General features: G+C 42.7%; 1 protein-coding gene and 1 long non-coding RNA gene across 2 annotated transcripts in view; both read left to right on the plus strand.

Moving 5' to 3' along the window:
• The window catches only part of LOC149320388 (uncharacterized), a 31,847-nt gene extending 19,654 nt beyond the window's left edge, over positions 1-12,193 (plus strand). Inside the window, exons 6-8 of the mRNA XM_089499592.1 lie at positions 6,866-6,973; positions 8,474-8,594; positions 9,936-12,193. Coding sequence (XP_089355718.1) covers positions 6,866-6,973; positions 8,474-8,594; positions 9,936-11,029 — 1,323 coding nt within the window. The 3' untranslated portion in view covers positions 11,030-12,193. The remainder of the gene's footprint in view (positions 1-6,865; positions 6,974-8,473; positions 8,595-9,935) is intronic.
• Positions 104-3,303, plus strand: LOC149320389 (uncharacterized). Its single transcript, XR_016278978.1, has 3 exons — positions 104-155; positions 2,092-2,238; positions 2,922-3,303. It is a non-coding gene; the product is annotated as an uncharacterized LOC149320389 (long non-coding RNA).
• Positions 12,194-16,746: the final 4,553 nt, after the last annotated feature.

The following is a 16,746-nucleotide window of genomic DNA, read 5'->3' on the forward strand; positions in this document are numbered from 1 at the left end:
ATCCCTCCTCCTCCCCTCAGCGGAAGTGAGGTCAGAAGGGCGGCCATCTTCTAGTCCTCCTCCTCGCCCCATGAGCCTCTCTAGGAATCTGAACTCGTTGCTCCTGAGGGAAGGGGCTGCTTTTCTTCCTGCAGAACCTCTGAGGAGGGTCCCAGGTAATAAAGCCCCTTTGGAAAGAGACAGCTCCCCAGAAAGAAGGAAGGAAAGGGAGAAATGCACAAAGAGCTCCCCCCTGGAAGCCCTTTTTCTTAATGTTGGTAGAATTTGGGTTGTGGGAGGAAGCTAGCCTGGGTCTTATTCCCCCCAAATGGGAAAGTGTTGTATAAACATGGGTTTAAACTGGCTTTTAAACTTTGGTCCAAAGCAAAACACACACTTCAGAAAGACAGTCCAGGAAATGTGTTGCTGGGAATGTGGGAGAGAGAAAGAGCCTTCCTTCCTTCCTTTCATGTGTGATGGAGGCAGAGAAACACTGGCCTGTTACAGACTGCCAAAATAAAGCTGCTTTGGGTCTCTTTGGAGGTATGCTGTTTAAATGATGCATGCATCCTAAGAATCCGGAAGCTGCACCAAAAGCTACACTCCGGTGCTTAGGAATGGAGTGTGGCTTTGGTGCAACCTCCAGACTTTTAGGACCCATGCATCATTTAAACAGCATACCTCCAAAGAGACACAAAGTAGCTTTATTTTGGCAGTCTGTAACAGGCCACTGGGAAAGAAATACATGGGAGCATAAGGGAAATGCTGGGTATAGCTTAGAGTTTAAGCCAGGAATCCTGTTGCTGAAGGTGCTGGAAGAAAATATGAATGTAAAAATAAATGTAAAAATAGAAGAAATGGGGGAATGACCTCTCAATAGATATATAGCATTAAGCAGGGGAAGATAACTAAGAATAGGAGATAAATGTTGTAAGACTTTATCATATGATTGATGTTGTATTATAAATATAAGATTTATATAAAGCTGCAGAAACAGGAAGAGTAAACAGCTCAGAAAATTTAATTTGAAAGAGGATATACAGAAAGAAAGACGAGTTTATGAATCACTGAAGTCTTTTAGGAGTCTAAGATGTTAAGAGTTCTTGTTTGTTTGTTTTTTCTTGTCCGTCAGACATGTATATATGTTCCTTAGTCATTTTAAATAATTGTATGTCTGTTTTGTCTGAAAATTTAATAAACATTTATAATTAAAAGATAATAATCCAGTTTGTATAATGATGGAACTGGTAGAAGCAGTGAAATTGGCCAGTCTACTTAAGAGGGAGGGATTTAAGGGTATTTATGGAAACCATTGATGGAATATATGAAGAAGCTGAGAAGGATTCACTATCTAATGGTCATTTATTGGCTTTGTATCTGTTAAAGTCGTTATTGTTTCCGAGTATCAGGGGTCCCCAAACTGTGCCCTTTAAGAAAGACAACTTTCAATAATTAATTTTAAACATGAATTTTATATTGAATTATTATCCTACATATTGTGATATGAATATTGCTTAGAGATGCAACTTAATATATGTATGTTAGTTATGTCACCATTGTGCTTTAACTATGTTATAACCTGCCTTGAGCCGTGAGAAGAAGCGAATAACAAGTAAAATTATTATTATTATTATTATTATTATGGACTTCAGCTCCCAGAAGCCTCAGCCACATTGGCCAGTAGTGTGAGATTCTGGGAGCTGAAGTCCAAAATCCCTTAAACGGCACAGTTTGAGGACCACTGGGTTAGAAGCTGATATTGAGAAGGATAAAAGTAATGATAGAATCAAGGGCCATCCAGTCCAACCCCCTTCTGCCATGCAGGAACTCTCAATCAAAGCATCCCCAACAGATAGCCATCTGTTTAAAGACCTCCAAGGAAGGAGACTTCACTACACTCTGAAGGAGTTTGTTCCACTGTTGAACAGCTCTTACTGTCAGGAGGTTCCTCTTAATGTTGAGGTGGGATCTCTTTTCCTGGAGCTTCCATCCATTGTTCTGGGTCCTGTTCTCTGCAGCAGCAGAAAACAATCTTGCTCCCTCCTCAATATGGCATCCCTTCAAATACTTAAACAGGGCAATCATATTACCTCTCAACCATCTCTTCTCCAGGCTAAACATCCTCAGCTCCCTGAGTCTTTCCTCATAAGACATGATTTCCAGGCCCTTCATCATTTCAGTCACCCTCTGGAAACACTCCAACTTGTCAACATCCTTTTTGAATTGTGGTGCCCAGAACTGGACACAGGATTATTCCAGGTGAGGCCTGATCAAGGCAGAATAGAGAAGCACTATTACTTCCCTTGATCTAAACACTATACTTTTATTGATGCAGCCTAGAATCACATTGGCCTTTTTTGCTGCCACATCACACTGTTAATAATAATAATAATAATAATAATAATAATAATAATTTGTTTTATTTATATACCGCTATTCCAAAGATCATAGCGGTGAACAGCAAGTAAGCTAATTAGCAAGTAAGCTAATTTACTCATAATTGACTCATGTTCAACTTGTGGTCTGTTGGGACTCCTAGATCTCTTTCACATGTAGTTTTACTAAGCCAGGTGACCCCCCCTCCTGTATCTATGCATTTCATTTTTTTCTACCTAACCTCAGTATCTTACATTTCTCCCTGTTGAAGTTCATTTTGTTAGCTTTGGCTCAGCTTTCTGATCTGTTAAGGTCTTCTTGAATTTTGATCCTGTCCTCTGGATAGATGTAATCAACTGTAAATTATATGGATTGGAAGTCTAATAGTTTTATCTTTATATAAAATATATGTTTATCATCGGTGGTGTGTGGATGGGGTGATAGTATTTTGTTATAGGTTTTTTCCTATTATTAATATTAATATTATTTAGTATGCTAATATGTTTTTTGCTTGTTTGTTTTTTCTCCTTTTCTTTTTCTATTTCTTTCTTTCTTCTTTCCTTCAGCCTTTTTATCTCTTTTTCTTTAGTTGTAACTTCACCAGCATTATTATTGTTAATAAACTATTTGTATATCACCTGTAAAAATATAATTATAATAAAATAAAGATCATTTTAAAATTTAAAAAGAAGTAGTCCAGTTTGAGACCGCTTTAACTGCCCTGGCTCAGTGCTAGGGAATTCTGGGAATTGTTGTTTGCTCTGACACCAGAGCACTCTCTGAGAAAGAATGCTAAGTGTCTCAGAAAATGACAGTTCCCAGAATTCCCTACCACTCAGCCAGGGCAGTTGAAGCAGTCTCTAATTGGTTTATTCCTGCAGTATGTTGTGGACTTTTAACACTGTTTTTCATTTGCTAAATTACCCATTTAAAAATAAATAAATTAAAAGCCCTTCTTTCCTGTAGCTTGAATCGACTGCTCCTTGTCCTGCCATAATACCGCATTACACTCTTATAGCACTTCTATTCCACTTTTACTGTTCTGGGTGCCTCCTGTTGCATTCTGGATTTGTAGTTCAGTGAGGTCTAAGAGCTCCCTGGCTGACAATTCTACATACAGGTACCCCTCCCTAAACTGCAAATTCCAGAATGTAGCAGGAGGCAGCCAGAGTAGACTAGTAGACAGTCTCTGGCGCACTCAACCAGGAGTGCATCACATGAATTGATTACAAACATATAAATCTATAAGTCTGCTGTCTCTTTCCTTCTGGCGTGTTTGTGTGTGAGAGGTGCCTTCTTGCTTCTGATTTTGTCTCTGAATCCACTGCCTGCATCCCACAATATAGGAAGAAACTGGGACCTAGTGAAGGAGAAAAGAGAGCCCTCTTCTCCCAGCACATGAATAGACTGTGGAATTCACTGCCACCAGATGGAGCCCTAAGAATGCAAACTACTTTTGCACATTATTATTATTATTATTATTATTATTATTATCTTATATCTCACCTTTCTCCAAATTCTCAAGGCAGTAAACGGCAAATTTAAAACAGTACAATTTAAAACAACAGAAAAGCATTAAAAAGGTATAAAGTTTTAAAAATAATTTTAAAAGTTAAAACATTTATGCATTAAAATAGTAAAAAATTATTTAAAAACTGTATAAAAACCTTACTCTGACTTTCACAGCATTTAAAAACCCAATCCTCATCCATTTAAAAATCCTGACAGCACAGAAATATTTTTAACTGCTGCCAAAAGGAGAGCAGGAATGGGGCCATCCTGACCTCTCTAGGGAAGGAGTTCCAGAGCCTGGGAGTAGCCATGGAGAAGGTCCTTTCCCTTGTTCCCACCAAATGAGCCTAGAGAGTGGTGGGACAGAAGGAAGGGCTTCCCCAGACAATCTTAGCACTGGGTTAATAAAGGGAGATAGGGTCCATCAAATAACCTGGACCCAAGCCGTATAGGTTTTATAAGTCAAAACAAACACTTTAAATTGTACCCAGAAATGGACTGGCAAAGTGAAGTTTCTGAGCACTTTTCAAATGCAGCTCCACAGGATGTAACTAAGACATGTACCACCTTGGCCAGATCTGACGTCTCTATTATGGACACACTAGCTTTGATTCACTAGCTTTAACTGTGCAAGAGTACTCCTGGTCACTGCTGAAACTTGCTCAGAGCTGAATCCAGGAGTACCCCCGAACTGTGAACCTGACTATTCAGGGAGAGTGTAACCCCATCCAACACAGGCTGAACCCCTATTCCTGGATCTGTCTTGATTGACCAGGAGCAGCTCTGCTTTGTCTGGATTAAACTTCAGTTTGTTTGCCCTCATTTGTTCAGTTACAGCTGTCAGATACCAGTTTACAGCTTTCCTGGAATTAAGTGGAAATGAGTGATAGACCTGGCTGTCATCACTGTATGAATGAATGAATGAATGAAGGTTTATTTATATACCGCCGTTCCAATGATCACGGCGGTTAACAATAATAACAAAAACAATAACAATACATTATATAACATAGGAACCCCCCAAGATAAAACCATACAACATCATAAAAGCCATCATTCATTCCTAACTTAAAACCAATAAAAACATCAATAAAACCCCCTAGCTAAGACACGATCAGAAATCATTACAGGAGCAGATAACAATTCAAGACATGGTAGGGAAAGCTTGCCGAAACAAATGGGTCTTCAAATTCTTCTTAAAGGACTCAAGGGAGAGGGCTGAGCGGAGCTTGATAGGGAGAGAGTTCCAGGACTGCGGGGCAGCGACCGAAAAAGCCCTCTGCGAAGTTATTACAAATCTCGTCACAGGAACTCGCAGAAGTTGTCTCCCTCCTGACCTGAGAGTGCGGGGCGGATTGTATGGGGAGAGGCGGTCCTCCAAGTACTCTGGGCCCAAGCCATTTAGGGCTTTATAGGTCGCGACCAACGCCTTGTATTGCGCCCTGTAGTGGTGATACCTTACACCAAACTTTGGACAAACTCTCCCAGCTGTTTTATGTAGATGTTAAAAAGCCTAGGGGACAATACTGAACCCTGAGGGATCGCACAGGTCAGTAGCCAAGGAGTTGAAAAGGAATCCCCCAGCACCGCCTGCTGAGAGTGCCCCTCTGGGAAAAAATGGAGTCACTGTAGGACAGTACTTCCAAGCCCCATCTCAGAGAGGCGACTCAGAAGGATACCATGGTCAATGGTATTGAAATCCCCGAGAGGTCCAGCATGATGAACAGGGACACACTCCACCGGTCCACACCCTGCAAAATGTATTCTTGGCCCTATATTTCATATCTGCAGATAGCCTGTTTTTGAGAAATTTATGACCTTTCAGGATTCAGATTCCCAGGAGAAAAGAAGCATGTCTGCAAGCATGTACACACCAAGGTAAACAAGACAATAAAATCCAGATGGGTGTATCAATTGCTGCTTTCTTCCTCCAAGTCATCTCCATTTCCCCTTGCAACTTGAGACAAAGGATCTCCTCACACCCAAAGCAGTAACCCAACTTCTCTGCCTACCCCTTGTTGTGTCCCCAGCCAAACTTCCTCATCAATCCATCTCAGGGATATCCTGATCAAATCACTGTTCTTGTTACACTAAAATTAAAGCCATCCCATTGTCAATTCCTGGGAAAGAACATCCAACCTTTGTTACTTGTCAAGATAGTTCATTGCTTGGGGCTATATTTTAGGTATAAATATGGCTTTAGTTAGACATTCTGTGGTCCTCCAAATGTTTAAGAACTGCACCTCCCATTGGCCCCTTAGACAAAACAACAAATTAGCCTTAAGGCAGGGGTGGGAATCCTGTAGTCCTCCAGGTTTTGGCAGACTACAACTCCCAGCACTCACTTATTAGAATCCATGATCTATGGTCTGGAAACCATGTCCTATGAAGAACGACTTAGGGAGCTGGGGATGTTTAGCCTGGAAAAAAGAAGATTAAGAGGTGATATGATAGCCCTGGTTAAATATTTAAAGGGGTGTCACATTGAGGAGGGAACAAGCTTGTTTTCTGCTGTTCCAGAGAACAGGACCAGGAACAATGGATCCAAGCTGCAGGAAAAGAGATTCCACCTCAACATTAGGAGGAACTTCCTGACAGTAAGGGGGCTGTTCGACAGTGGAACAAACTCCCTCGAAGTGTAGTGGAGTCTCCTTCTTTGGAGGTCTTTAAGCAGAGGTTGGATGGCTATCTGTCGGGGATGCTTTGATCTGGATTTCCTGCATGGCAGGGGGTTGGACTGGATGGCCCTTGTGGTCTCTTCCAACTCTATGAGTCTATGATTCTATGATTCTAATAAGTGGCATTGTGGCTTCCGTGAATCAGTCCATCTATAGTGTGCTCCTTCTCTTTTCCATGTCATCACTTTGTCTTCTAGGGAAAGTACAGGCTCGATTAGCTCTCTAATTTGCAATATCTGGTTGTCCTATTGGTGGTCTATAGAAAACCATCTAAATGTATGCACATGTGAAACAGCTTCTTTTGTACCTTCTGCAGGTAGCCAGAGGTCCAGGATAGGCCTGCCAGGTCTCCAAACAGGGAGCGAGGAGAGTCTCCACTGAATTCCTCCTCCATGGAAGAAACTGCAGGAAAGATGCCATTGGAACAGGTTAACCTTCACCTCTTTCTCCTTTGTGATGGAGCCACTGGGAGGGTTCTGCAATAGAGGGTCCGAAAATGTTGATACAAAGGGCAGAAGGATTTCCCTCTCCCAGAGTGTTGTTCAATTCTCCCTCCCATTAATTAAATCCTTGATTTGACAATCTGGGGTGTGATGGATGGCCAGATGCCATCTCTTTCCTGCAGTAACTGCCAATCAGGGCTAGATGTGGGACAGGGTTCAGCCTGTCATGTCAATGGGGCTTCCAGTTGTTACATTAGTGGAACTATTTTGGCAGGTAAAGCAGAGAATCCCAGAAGGATCTCTTTCCATTTCTGGCCGTAAAAATGCAAGCACAACTAATTAAACAGTTAGAAATAGCTGTTTGTCATGCATCTCAAAGCCAGCAGTCTAGGTCTGCTGCCTCCCTCCACAAAAATGGGGACACCAAACCTGTCCATGTTAGCACTGAATGGATTGCTCTTAGGCAGGTTTGGGGTCCCCATTTTGGTGGAGGGAAGCAGAAGACACAGGCTGCTGGCTTTGAGGCTCATGAGAAACAGCCATTTCTAACTGTTTAATTAATTCGTAAAGAGATCTTTTAGCACCTTTGAGACTAACTGAAAGAAAAAAATTGGCAACATGAGCTTTTGTAGACTTCAATCTACTTCCTCAGATGCATTTATGTTCTCGTATTTTTACTGCCAGGAATGGAAAGAGATCCTTTTGGGATTATCTGCCAAAATAGTTCCACTAATGTAACAACTGGAACTTAAGGAACTGTAAATCCCAAACATCTGCAGGACACAATAAATGCTCATTAGTAATGGATGTTTGGAAGACATATGTGGAAGAACTCTCAAGTACTATATTAAATCTCCCTTCCCATGAGAAAGTTGGGAAGCAGGTCTGTAAGCTTGTCTTTCCCCTCATGCACTATTCAAGACGCAGGAAACTGAGGAAGGCTCTGTCCTTGCATTAGCTTTGAATCCATGGCTGTTAAGGCAGAGCTGGTGCCATCTCTTTGGTGGAGGGAGGCGGCTGACTCAATGAACTGGTTTTGAGCCTCATGAAAGGCAGTAACTGCTATGTATTTGATTTCTTGTTCTTTCATTTTTACTGCCAGGAATGGGAGGAGATGCTTGTGGTGCTCTCTGTCTTCATTGCCAAAATAATTTGACTAATGTGTCCAAATAGCTGAAATATATAGAGGACACTAGATTGGGCAATGCTGCTCTGGACACATTCCAGCTAGTAATGCAGAGTGGGAGGACCTATGTGGAAAATCTGCTACTTGTTAAATAAAATTGCCTTTTACATGAGAAAGCTAGCTCATCAGGGAGCCAGTATGTAACCTTTTTTCCTTCCTCATGTGCTATTCAAGGTGCAAGGAGTTAATAGAAAGAGATGAGGGAATATTTAAAAGTATGTGTTTTCCTCCACATCTGAGGAGTTTCTCTTTGGATGAGGGCTGTTTTCTCTTACTCTTTTTTTCTCTTTCTCTCAAAGGTGACCTTTGAGGATGTGGCTGTGTATTTCACAGAGGAGGAATGGGATCTGCTGGATGAGAACCAAAGATCTTTGTACAAGGATGTCATGATGGAAAACTATGAGAATGTGTCCTCCCTGGGTAAGGAACATGTACCCACTGCCCGTCTATGGAGACTGAAGGTCCTTTCATACTACAATGTCATGGCACCATGATTCTACTTTAATTGTCACAGCAACATCCTGTGGAATCTTTGGATTTGTAATTTAGTGCAGCACTAGGGCTCTTCAGTTGAAGAGTCTAAATACTTCTCCCTAAACTGCCAATCCTAGAATTTTGTAGGTATAAATCATGGCTGTTAAAGGGTTTTTTCCTCTCGTCAAACGCCCTCAGCACATCCCAGAGCAATTTTGCAAAGTTTTTGGCCCTTTTAGGCCCCAACTTCCTCCTGGGAAAAGGGCCTCCTAAAACAGTTAAGGGAAGTTAGAGGATATTTAGGAGCAAGGTATTTTTCAATTTTTTTTCAGGAGGTACAATGGAGAATGCCCCCCGAGATTCTCTTGGGGTCCAGTGTGGCCCCCTAATCTCCAACACTTGCCCATCCTCATCTTATAGTTTCAAAGGAAGTGCTTGGTCTTCAGGTCCAGTTGCGTTATTTAAAATAATAAACAAGAGGATTTCCCCCCCCCCCCTTCAAATGTGTACATGTTTGTGTAGCCAAAAACCCTGATGAGGATGAGCATATATGCACACACACAAGCAAAACTCCTGACAAGCACAAAGACAGATGTATGTTCTTCCCCGCTCCCCATCCCAAAAGCAACAGTACCACTTGTCCAGTGTTAACAGTCTCACCTCCCCTCCCTCTCTCAATTAAACACCACACAATTTGTCTGCATACACATCCTGCCCCTTTTCAGTTTTAACAGACTTACTCAGTTGGAAGCTTCTCCTGCAGGTGAATTGGCTCATGCCTCCAGCTTTGCTTTGCTTTCCTTCTCCACCCTTCTTGCTCCTGCATGCCTGATCACTCTTCACATCTTCCTCCCCTCGTCAGCTTTCCCACCTGCCATCATGCCCATCTGTACCACTTTATCATCTCACCTTCAGCATCTCATTGTCATCTCTTTTCCCCACCCTCCAGTTTTACACACACACACACACACACACACACACACACACACACACACACACACACGGTGCATCATGTATTGACAGGCAGCTGTGAACCTGAACATTTTTAATTATTGGTTTGAGTGAACTGGTGCAAACTGGCTGATATTTGTATATTTTCAGGCCTATCAAGGAGTTCCATTTAGCAACTGTGACTAACCTCTGTGGAGAGAGGGAAAGGGGATGCAGAAGCTCCTTTTTTCTGATGTTTCTTTTTTTTCTTGAGCTTGCTTAGCTCCATCGTTGCTTTCAGAGGTCCTTCCTCTCTGAACACCAATATTAAGTCTTGTCTGTCCTTGTACTTTATAGGAGACCTTTTGATTCATCAGAGTATCCACACAGGAGAGAAACCATACCAATGCCAGCAGTGTGGGAAACGTTTTGCTCAGAAGTCACACCTTGAAAGTCACCTCAGAGTCCACACAGGAGAGAAACCATTCAAATGTCAGCAGTGTGAACAATGTTTTGCTCACAAGTCAGTTCTTTTGAGGCATCAGAAAGTCCACACAGGAGAGAAACCTTACAAATGCCAGCTTTGTGGAAAATGCTTTGCTCGGAATTCACACCTCGACATTCACTTGAAAGTCCACACAGGAGAGAAATCCTACAAATGCCAGCAGTGTGGGAAATGTTTTGCTCAGAAGTCAGTTCTTGGAATGCATCAGAGAGTTCACACAGGAGATAAACCTTACAAATGCCAGCACTGTGGGAAATGTTTTTCTCGAAATTCACATCTTGACACTCACTTGAGAATCCACACAGGAGAGAAACCATACAAATGCCAGCTGTGCGGAAAATGTTTTGCTCACAGGTCAGTCCTTTTGAGGCATCAGAGAGTCCATACAGGAGAGAAACCATATGAATGCCACTATTGTGGGAAATGTTTTGCTGACAATTCACACCTTATCACTCACAAGAGAGTCCATACGGGAGAGAAACCCTACAGGTGCCAGCAGTGTGGGAAATGTTTTGCTCAGAAGTCAGATCTTGGGACTCATCATAGAGTCCACACAGGAGAGAAACCATATGAATGCCAGTACTGTGGAAAACGTTTTGCTGAAAAGTCACACCTTATCACTCATGAGAGAGTCCATACAGGAGAGAAACCATACAAATGCCAGGAGTGTGAAAAATGTTTTGCTGACAAATCAGTCCTTGTGACTCATCAGAGAATCCACACGGGAGAGAAACCTTACAGATGCCATCAGTGTGGAAAATGTTTTGCTCGGAATTCACACCTTGAGAGACATGTGAGAATCCACACAGGAGATAAACCATATCAGTGTCAGCACTGTGGACATTTTTTTGCCCAAGATTCAACCCTTTTAAGGCATCAGATTATTCACACTGGAGAGAAAGTAGAAGTGTTTGGTGAGGCAGTTAATCTAGATTCTGTCTTCTAAAACCATTAGAAGCCCTTTTTTTTTCTTCATAGCATGTTTTCTGCCGATCCGGAGACTAGGACACGGAGCAATGGATACAAACTACATGAATTTTAGGATGAACATCCTGAGAGTAAGAACTTAACAGTGGAAAACACTCTCTCACAGTGTGGTGGAGTCTCCTTCTTTGCAGGTCTTTTAACAGGGGCTGGATGGCAGTCTGTTGAAGATGCCTTGATTCAAATCAAATCAAAGCCTTTATTACAGTTAACAAACCATAAGGCAAAACAATGAAAACACAACTGCAACAAAACCAACCAAAACACCCCAACAATTATATACACCTATACACAAAAATGTAAGTATTCCATATTGAAGGGAAAAAACATATTAAAATAGAACAGTGGGGTATAATTAAGTGCAAATAAATGGATTTTAAAAACGGCTTAGTAAAATGTGTTTAAAATTCATGACAAAACAAATATGATTAAAAAATATAAAATATTTAGCCTAAACATAGGTTATAAAATATAAAAGATATAGAATCATAGACTTGGAAGAGACCACAAGGGCTATTCAGTCCAATAACCTGCCATGCAGGAAATCACAAAGCATCCCTGACACAAGTTCCAGCTAGTCTCCCCCTTTCTGACAGCAATGGTAGCTGGTTGATGGGGTTTTAGTATTTTTAATAGTTGTTTTTATTGTATTGTATATGGTTGTTGTATTGTAATGTGCTGTTCACTGCCCTGATCATAGGAAGGGCGGTATACAAATAAAATTTTTATTTTATTTATTATTATCCCCGGCAGATGGCCATCAACTCTCTGTTTAAAGACCTCCAAAGAAGGAGAGTCCACCACACTCTGGGAATGAGTGTTCCACTGTTGAACAGCGCTTACTGTCCTAATGTTGAGGTTGAATCTTTTTCCTGTAGCTTGCATCCATTGTTCTGTGTTCTAGTCTCTATGTTCAACTTTTGGTTTACTAGGACTCCTAGATCCCTTTCACACATAATCTCGTTAAGCCAGGTGTCCGCCATCCTATATCTATGCATTTCATTTTTCTGGCCTAAGTTCAATACCTTACATTACACTGTGTTGAAATTCATTTTGTTACCTTTGGCCCAGCTTTCTAATCTATTAAGGTCTTCTTGAATATTGATCGTGTCCTCTGGGGTGTTACCTCCTCTCTCTCTCTCTCTCTCTCTCTCTCTCTCTCTCTCTCTCTCATATATATATATATATATATATATATATTGTGCAGCCAAAGTAAGCAAGCCTTAGATATCCAATGTAAAGTCGAAGGCTTTCATGGCCGGCATCCATAGTTTTTTGTGGGTTTTTCGGACTATGTGGCCATGTTCTAGCAGAGTTTCTTTCTGACTTTTCACCAGCATCTGTGGCTGGCGTCTTCAGAGAATGCTTTGCCTGGAAAAATTGGGTGTATATATACTGTGTGAGCCTGGAAATGCAGGAGTGATTTGCATGTGTATTATTCTGTGCTGATGGCTGGCCTCAGCCTGGGAGGCTAATGCAAAATAATAATATAATAATAAAAAAATAGCAGACATTAATCCTCGTTTGCATTATCCTCCCAGGCTGAGGCCAGCCATCAACACAGAACAATACACATGCAAATCACTCCTGCATTTCCAGGCTCACACCGTATATATACACCCAATTTTTCCAGGCAAAGCATTCTCTGAAGATGCCAGCCACAGATGCTGGCGAAACGTCAGAAAGAAACTCTGCTAGAACATGGCCACATAGCCCCAAAACCCCACAAAAAACCTTAGATATCTCTCCTGCTTCTAAGGCTATTGAATCCCATTTAGCACCTCATATAATTTGTACCAGGAAGACCATCCTTTGGGTTTTGATGGCAGAAAAAAAGAACTTTGCAACTTTTTCTGTTACCTTTTTTTTCATTGTCTTCTGGCAAATATATAAGATACCATTCTAACGCATGCTAAGATTGACGAGTCCTAGTGGTGTAGTGGTTAAATGCCTATACTGCAGCCACTTTCTCACAAACCATGGTTGTGAGTTCAGTACCAGCCAGGGGCTCAGGCTCAACTCAGGCTTGCATCGTGCCAAGGTTGCTAAAATTAATACCCAGCTTGTAGGGGGCAATTAGCTTATACATTGTAAACAGCTTAAGGGAGTGCTTAAGTGCACTGATATGTGGTATAGAAATGTACTTGCTATTTGATTGTATATTCCTGCATGGCAGGGGAATGGACTGGATTGCCCTTGAGGCCTCTTCCAACTCTTTGATTCTATGAGGCTGTTCTGATTTGTCCACAGCATGAGAAGGCATGACTTATTAGAAATTACAATAATGCTAGGAAAGTCTGAGGGTAGTAGAAGACTGCATGCCAGATCGATAGACTCAATCAGAGCAGTCACAGGCCTGGATTTCATAGAATCACAGAGCTGTAAATCCAAAATCCAATGAATTCTGTTTGTCATGGCTGTCTCTTTCATGCTGGCTTTTTTCTAGACCAGCGGTTCCCACCCTTTGTTGGGCTGCGACCCCCATTGGGGAGGAAAGTCCCGCCCGTGACCCCCCTGATAGATTGGGAGGCCAGGAAGGGGCGGGACTTCCAGCCACCTACAAGCTTCAGCAGGCTTTGTGGTCAGAAGTCCAGCCCCTTCCCAGCCTCCCAATCAATTAGGGAGGCCACCAGGGGAGAAGGGGCGGGACTTCTGGCCGCAAAGGCCTCTGGGGCTTGCAGTCCCGTCCCCTTCTCCTCGTGGTTGCCTGGCAGCCGCAGGGAGAAGAGGAGAAGGTAGCCCTGACCATCCCTTCCTCCCCGCGGCTGTCTGGCAGCCGCAGGAAGGGAGGGAAGGAGGAGGAGGAGGCCCCGCCCCCATCCCCTTCTCCTTGCGAGTGTCTGTGCCAGGGCCAGCCTTTGCAGGGAGAAGGGAAAGAGGAGGGAGCCCCGCCCCCTCCCCTTTTCCCTGCGCGGTGCCTGCGCTAGCGCTAGCACCTGTGGAGAAAAGGGGAGGGGGAGGCAGGGGGGATTCCCAACCTGGTGACCCCCAGGTTGGGAACCCCTGTTCTAGACCTTCAGGACCTACAGTAGTTGATTTTACCTAAATCTGAATCATAAAATCGTAGAGCTGGAAGAGACCACAAGGGCCATCCAGTTCAACCACCTGTGATTTAGGAACTCACAATTAAAGCAAGCCCGAGAGATGGCCATCCAGCCTCTGTTTAAAGACCTCCAAAGAAGCGAACTCCAAGGGAGCGTGTTCCACTGTCGAACAGCTCTTACTGTCAGGAAATTCCTCCTAATTTTGAGGTGTTATCTCTTTTCCTGTAGTTTGTATTCATTGCTCCGGGTCCCATTCTCTGGAGCAGCGGAAAACAAACTTGCTCCATCCTCAATATGACATCCCTTCAAATATTTATTTATTTATTTACTGTATTTATACCCCGCCCTTCAGCCCTAAAGGCTCTCAGAGCGGCCTACAATTATTATTTTAATTAAACGGTTCCCTGCCCTCAGGCTTACAATCTAAAAAGACCCGACGCAAAAGGAGAAGGGAATGGTGGTGGGGAAGGGGAACAGGTTCGGCAGTTCTTCTCTCCCTCTGAGGCCTGAAACAAGGCAGATGGACTGGAGAGAGGGCTTTTCTTCTTAATCGAGGCCGGGCCCAATGGTGTTGGGCCTGTCCTTTCACTCCCTCCCAGGCCAGAAGATGACAGTTGACCAGGAGGGAGGGCCTTCTTTAAACAAGGCTAGCATATCACCTCTTCACCTTCTCTTCACCAGGCTAAACATACCTATCTCCCTAAGCCTCTCCTCATAAGGCATGGTTCCAGACCCTTCATCATTTTGGTTGTCCTTCTCTGGACACGCTCCAGCTTCTCAACATCCTTTTGGAAGTGTGGTGCCCAGAAATGGACACAGTATTCCAGGTGAGGCCTGACCATGGACGAAGAGAATGGCACTATTACTTCCCTTGATCTAAACACTATATTTCTGTGGGTGCAGCCTAGAATCGCGTTGGCCTTTTGAGCTGCCACATCATACTGTTGACTCATGTTCAACGTGTGGTCTACTTGGACTCCTAGATCTCTTTCACACATAGTTTCAGTCTGCAGTATCGAGCTGTGGAAGGCAGGCGGTCTTGAAGTTGTCTCATCCACAGAATTTCAATGAGTCAGGGTCGAACTGAGAGCAATTAATAACAACAACATATTGCAGTGGTGCCATGATTTTAAATGTGAATAGCAAAATGTGTAAAGTATTGTAAGCATGCTCCTTTCCTAGTTGGGGGGGAAGGTTTCTAAGACACAGTGAGAGATTTTGTCCTCTTCCCTCCTTGAAAGATGCCAATCTATAGAGTGTGAAGGATCATCCAAGGTGATTTTTCAGAATTGGATAGATGTCATTCAGTGCATATTTAAACTCAGATAAAAAGAGATATATATCTGTGTGTAGTGGTCAGAAAATTGACAGAGAGGCTCAGCAATAACATCCCATTTATTCGCTATATTTATTTTGTAAATAATGTAAATAAATAAATAAATAACATATTTTTCTCAGAATGAGTGGGCACATATTTTCCATATTATTCTTGGTGGGAAGACCAAGGAAAGTCTTCCTGCCTCATCCCAGCGACCAGTCCAAGAAAAAGAAATCTTGATACACAGATGGGTACAGTATATATTTTGAGGTACTTTTTCTAATTTAGATTGTTTGATCAAGGTATTGTTGTCACTTACTTTTTTGTCCCGAGGAGATCTGGATTGCCGTGGTGAAGCAATACTAAATCGATGCTCCTACTACGTTTTCCGTTCCTGAAACTTTCTGTGCCATTTTAAACCTGGGCAACATTCACACTCAAACTGGATCAACTCAAAATGGCGGCAATGCCTCTCTCGTTACCGCTGCTGTGTGATCCAGATAGAGTCAGTAGTGTGCTCGCACTACCAAAGACCTGGATCACTCTGGAACTTCAAAAAAGGCACAGTAAGGGATCTGGTCTCAAAAGCACCAGGTTAAGTGTCTCCCCCCCCCCCTTGCACTTACAGTGCCAGGTGCATTTGTGGCTAATGAGAACCTCTCTCAAGCCTACCAAATGTGCCATGTTGCTCTAGGTTTGTTTAACAGTGATGGCGAACCTATGGCATGCATGCCAGAAGTGGCACTCAGAGCCCTCTCTGTGGGCACATGAGCCATCACCCCAGTGCAAAGTTTGCCAGAGTTTGTTACTAGAAAGCCAGAGGGACATGGCACTTTGCAGTAAATAAGTGGGTTTTGGGTTACAGTTTGGGCACTCGGCCTCTAAAAGGTTCACCATCACTGTGCTATCATGTTAATGTTACATTTCTGGACATCCAAAGCAGTTTTGGGAGGGGAGTCCCTGACATTAAATACACCAAGAGTTTGTTGCCATGTCTGTGGGGGGCGGGATGTATGCAAAGAGCACCTCCACCCATTTCTGGACAGTGCCGTGACAGTGAGCTACACTTTTATTGAAGGGACAGAGCACCCCGGAATGTGTTGTCACAGTGAGTCCCACTTTTTTCTTATTGTGGCAGCCCCATGGGTTTTGTTATCCCACCGCTGCTACCAAATTATGTAACGAGAACCACCCAAACTGCTTATTTTTCCCTTTTTAGATTTCAGGTGGTACTTAGTAGCGTGGTTACTTATTTCAGATCTGGACAAGCATGTAAGTAATTAAAAATAAAACTTTATTTGAAAACACTTTTACAAT

This window comes from Sceloporus occidentalis, unplaced genomic scaffold (genome assembly GCF_023333645.1).
Source record: "Sceloporus occidentalis isolate IW3139 unplaced genomic scaffold, rSceOcc1.0.p SCAF_1, whole genome shotgun sequence".
Taxonomy (NCBI): Eukaryota; Metazoa; Chordata; class Lepidosauria; order Squamata; family Phrynosomatidae; genus Sceloporus; species Sceloporus occidentalis.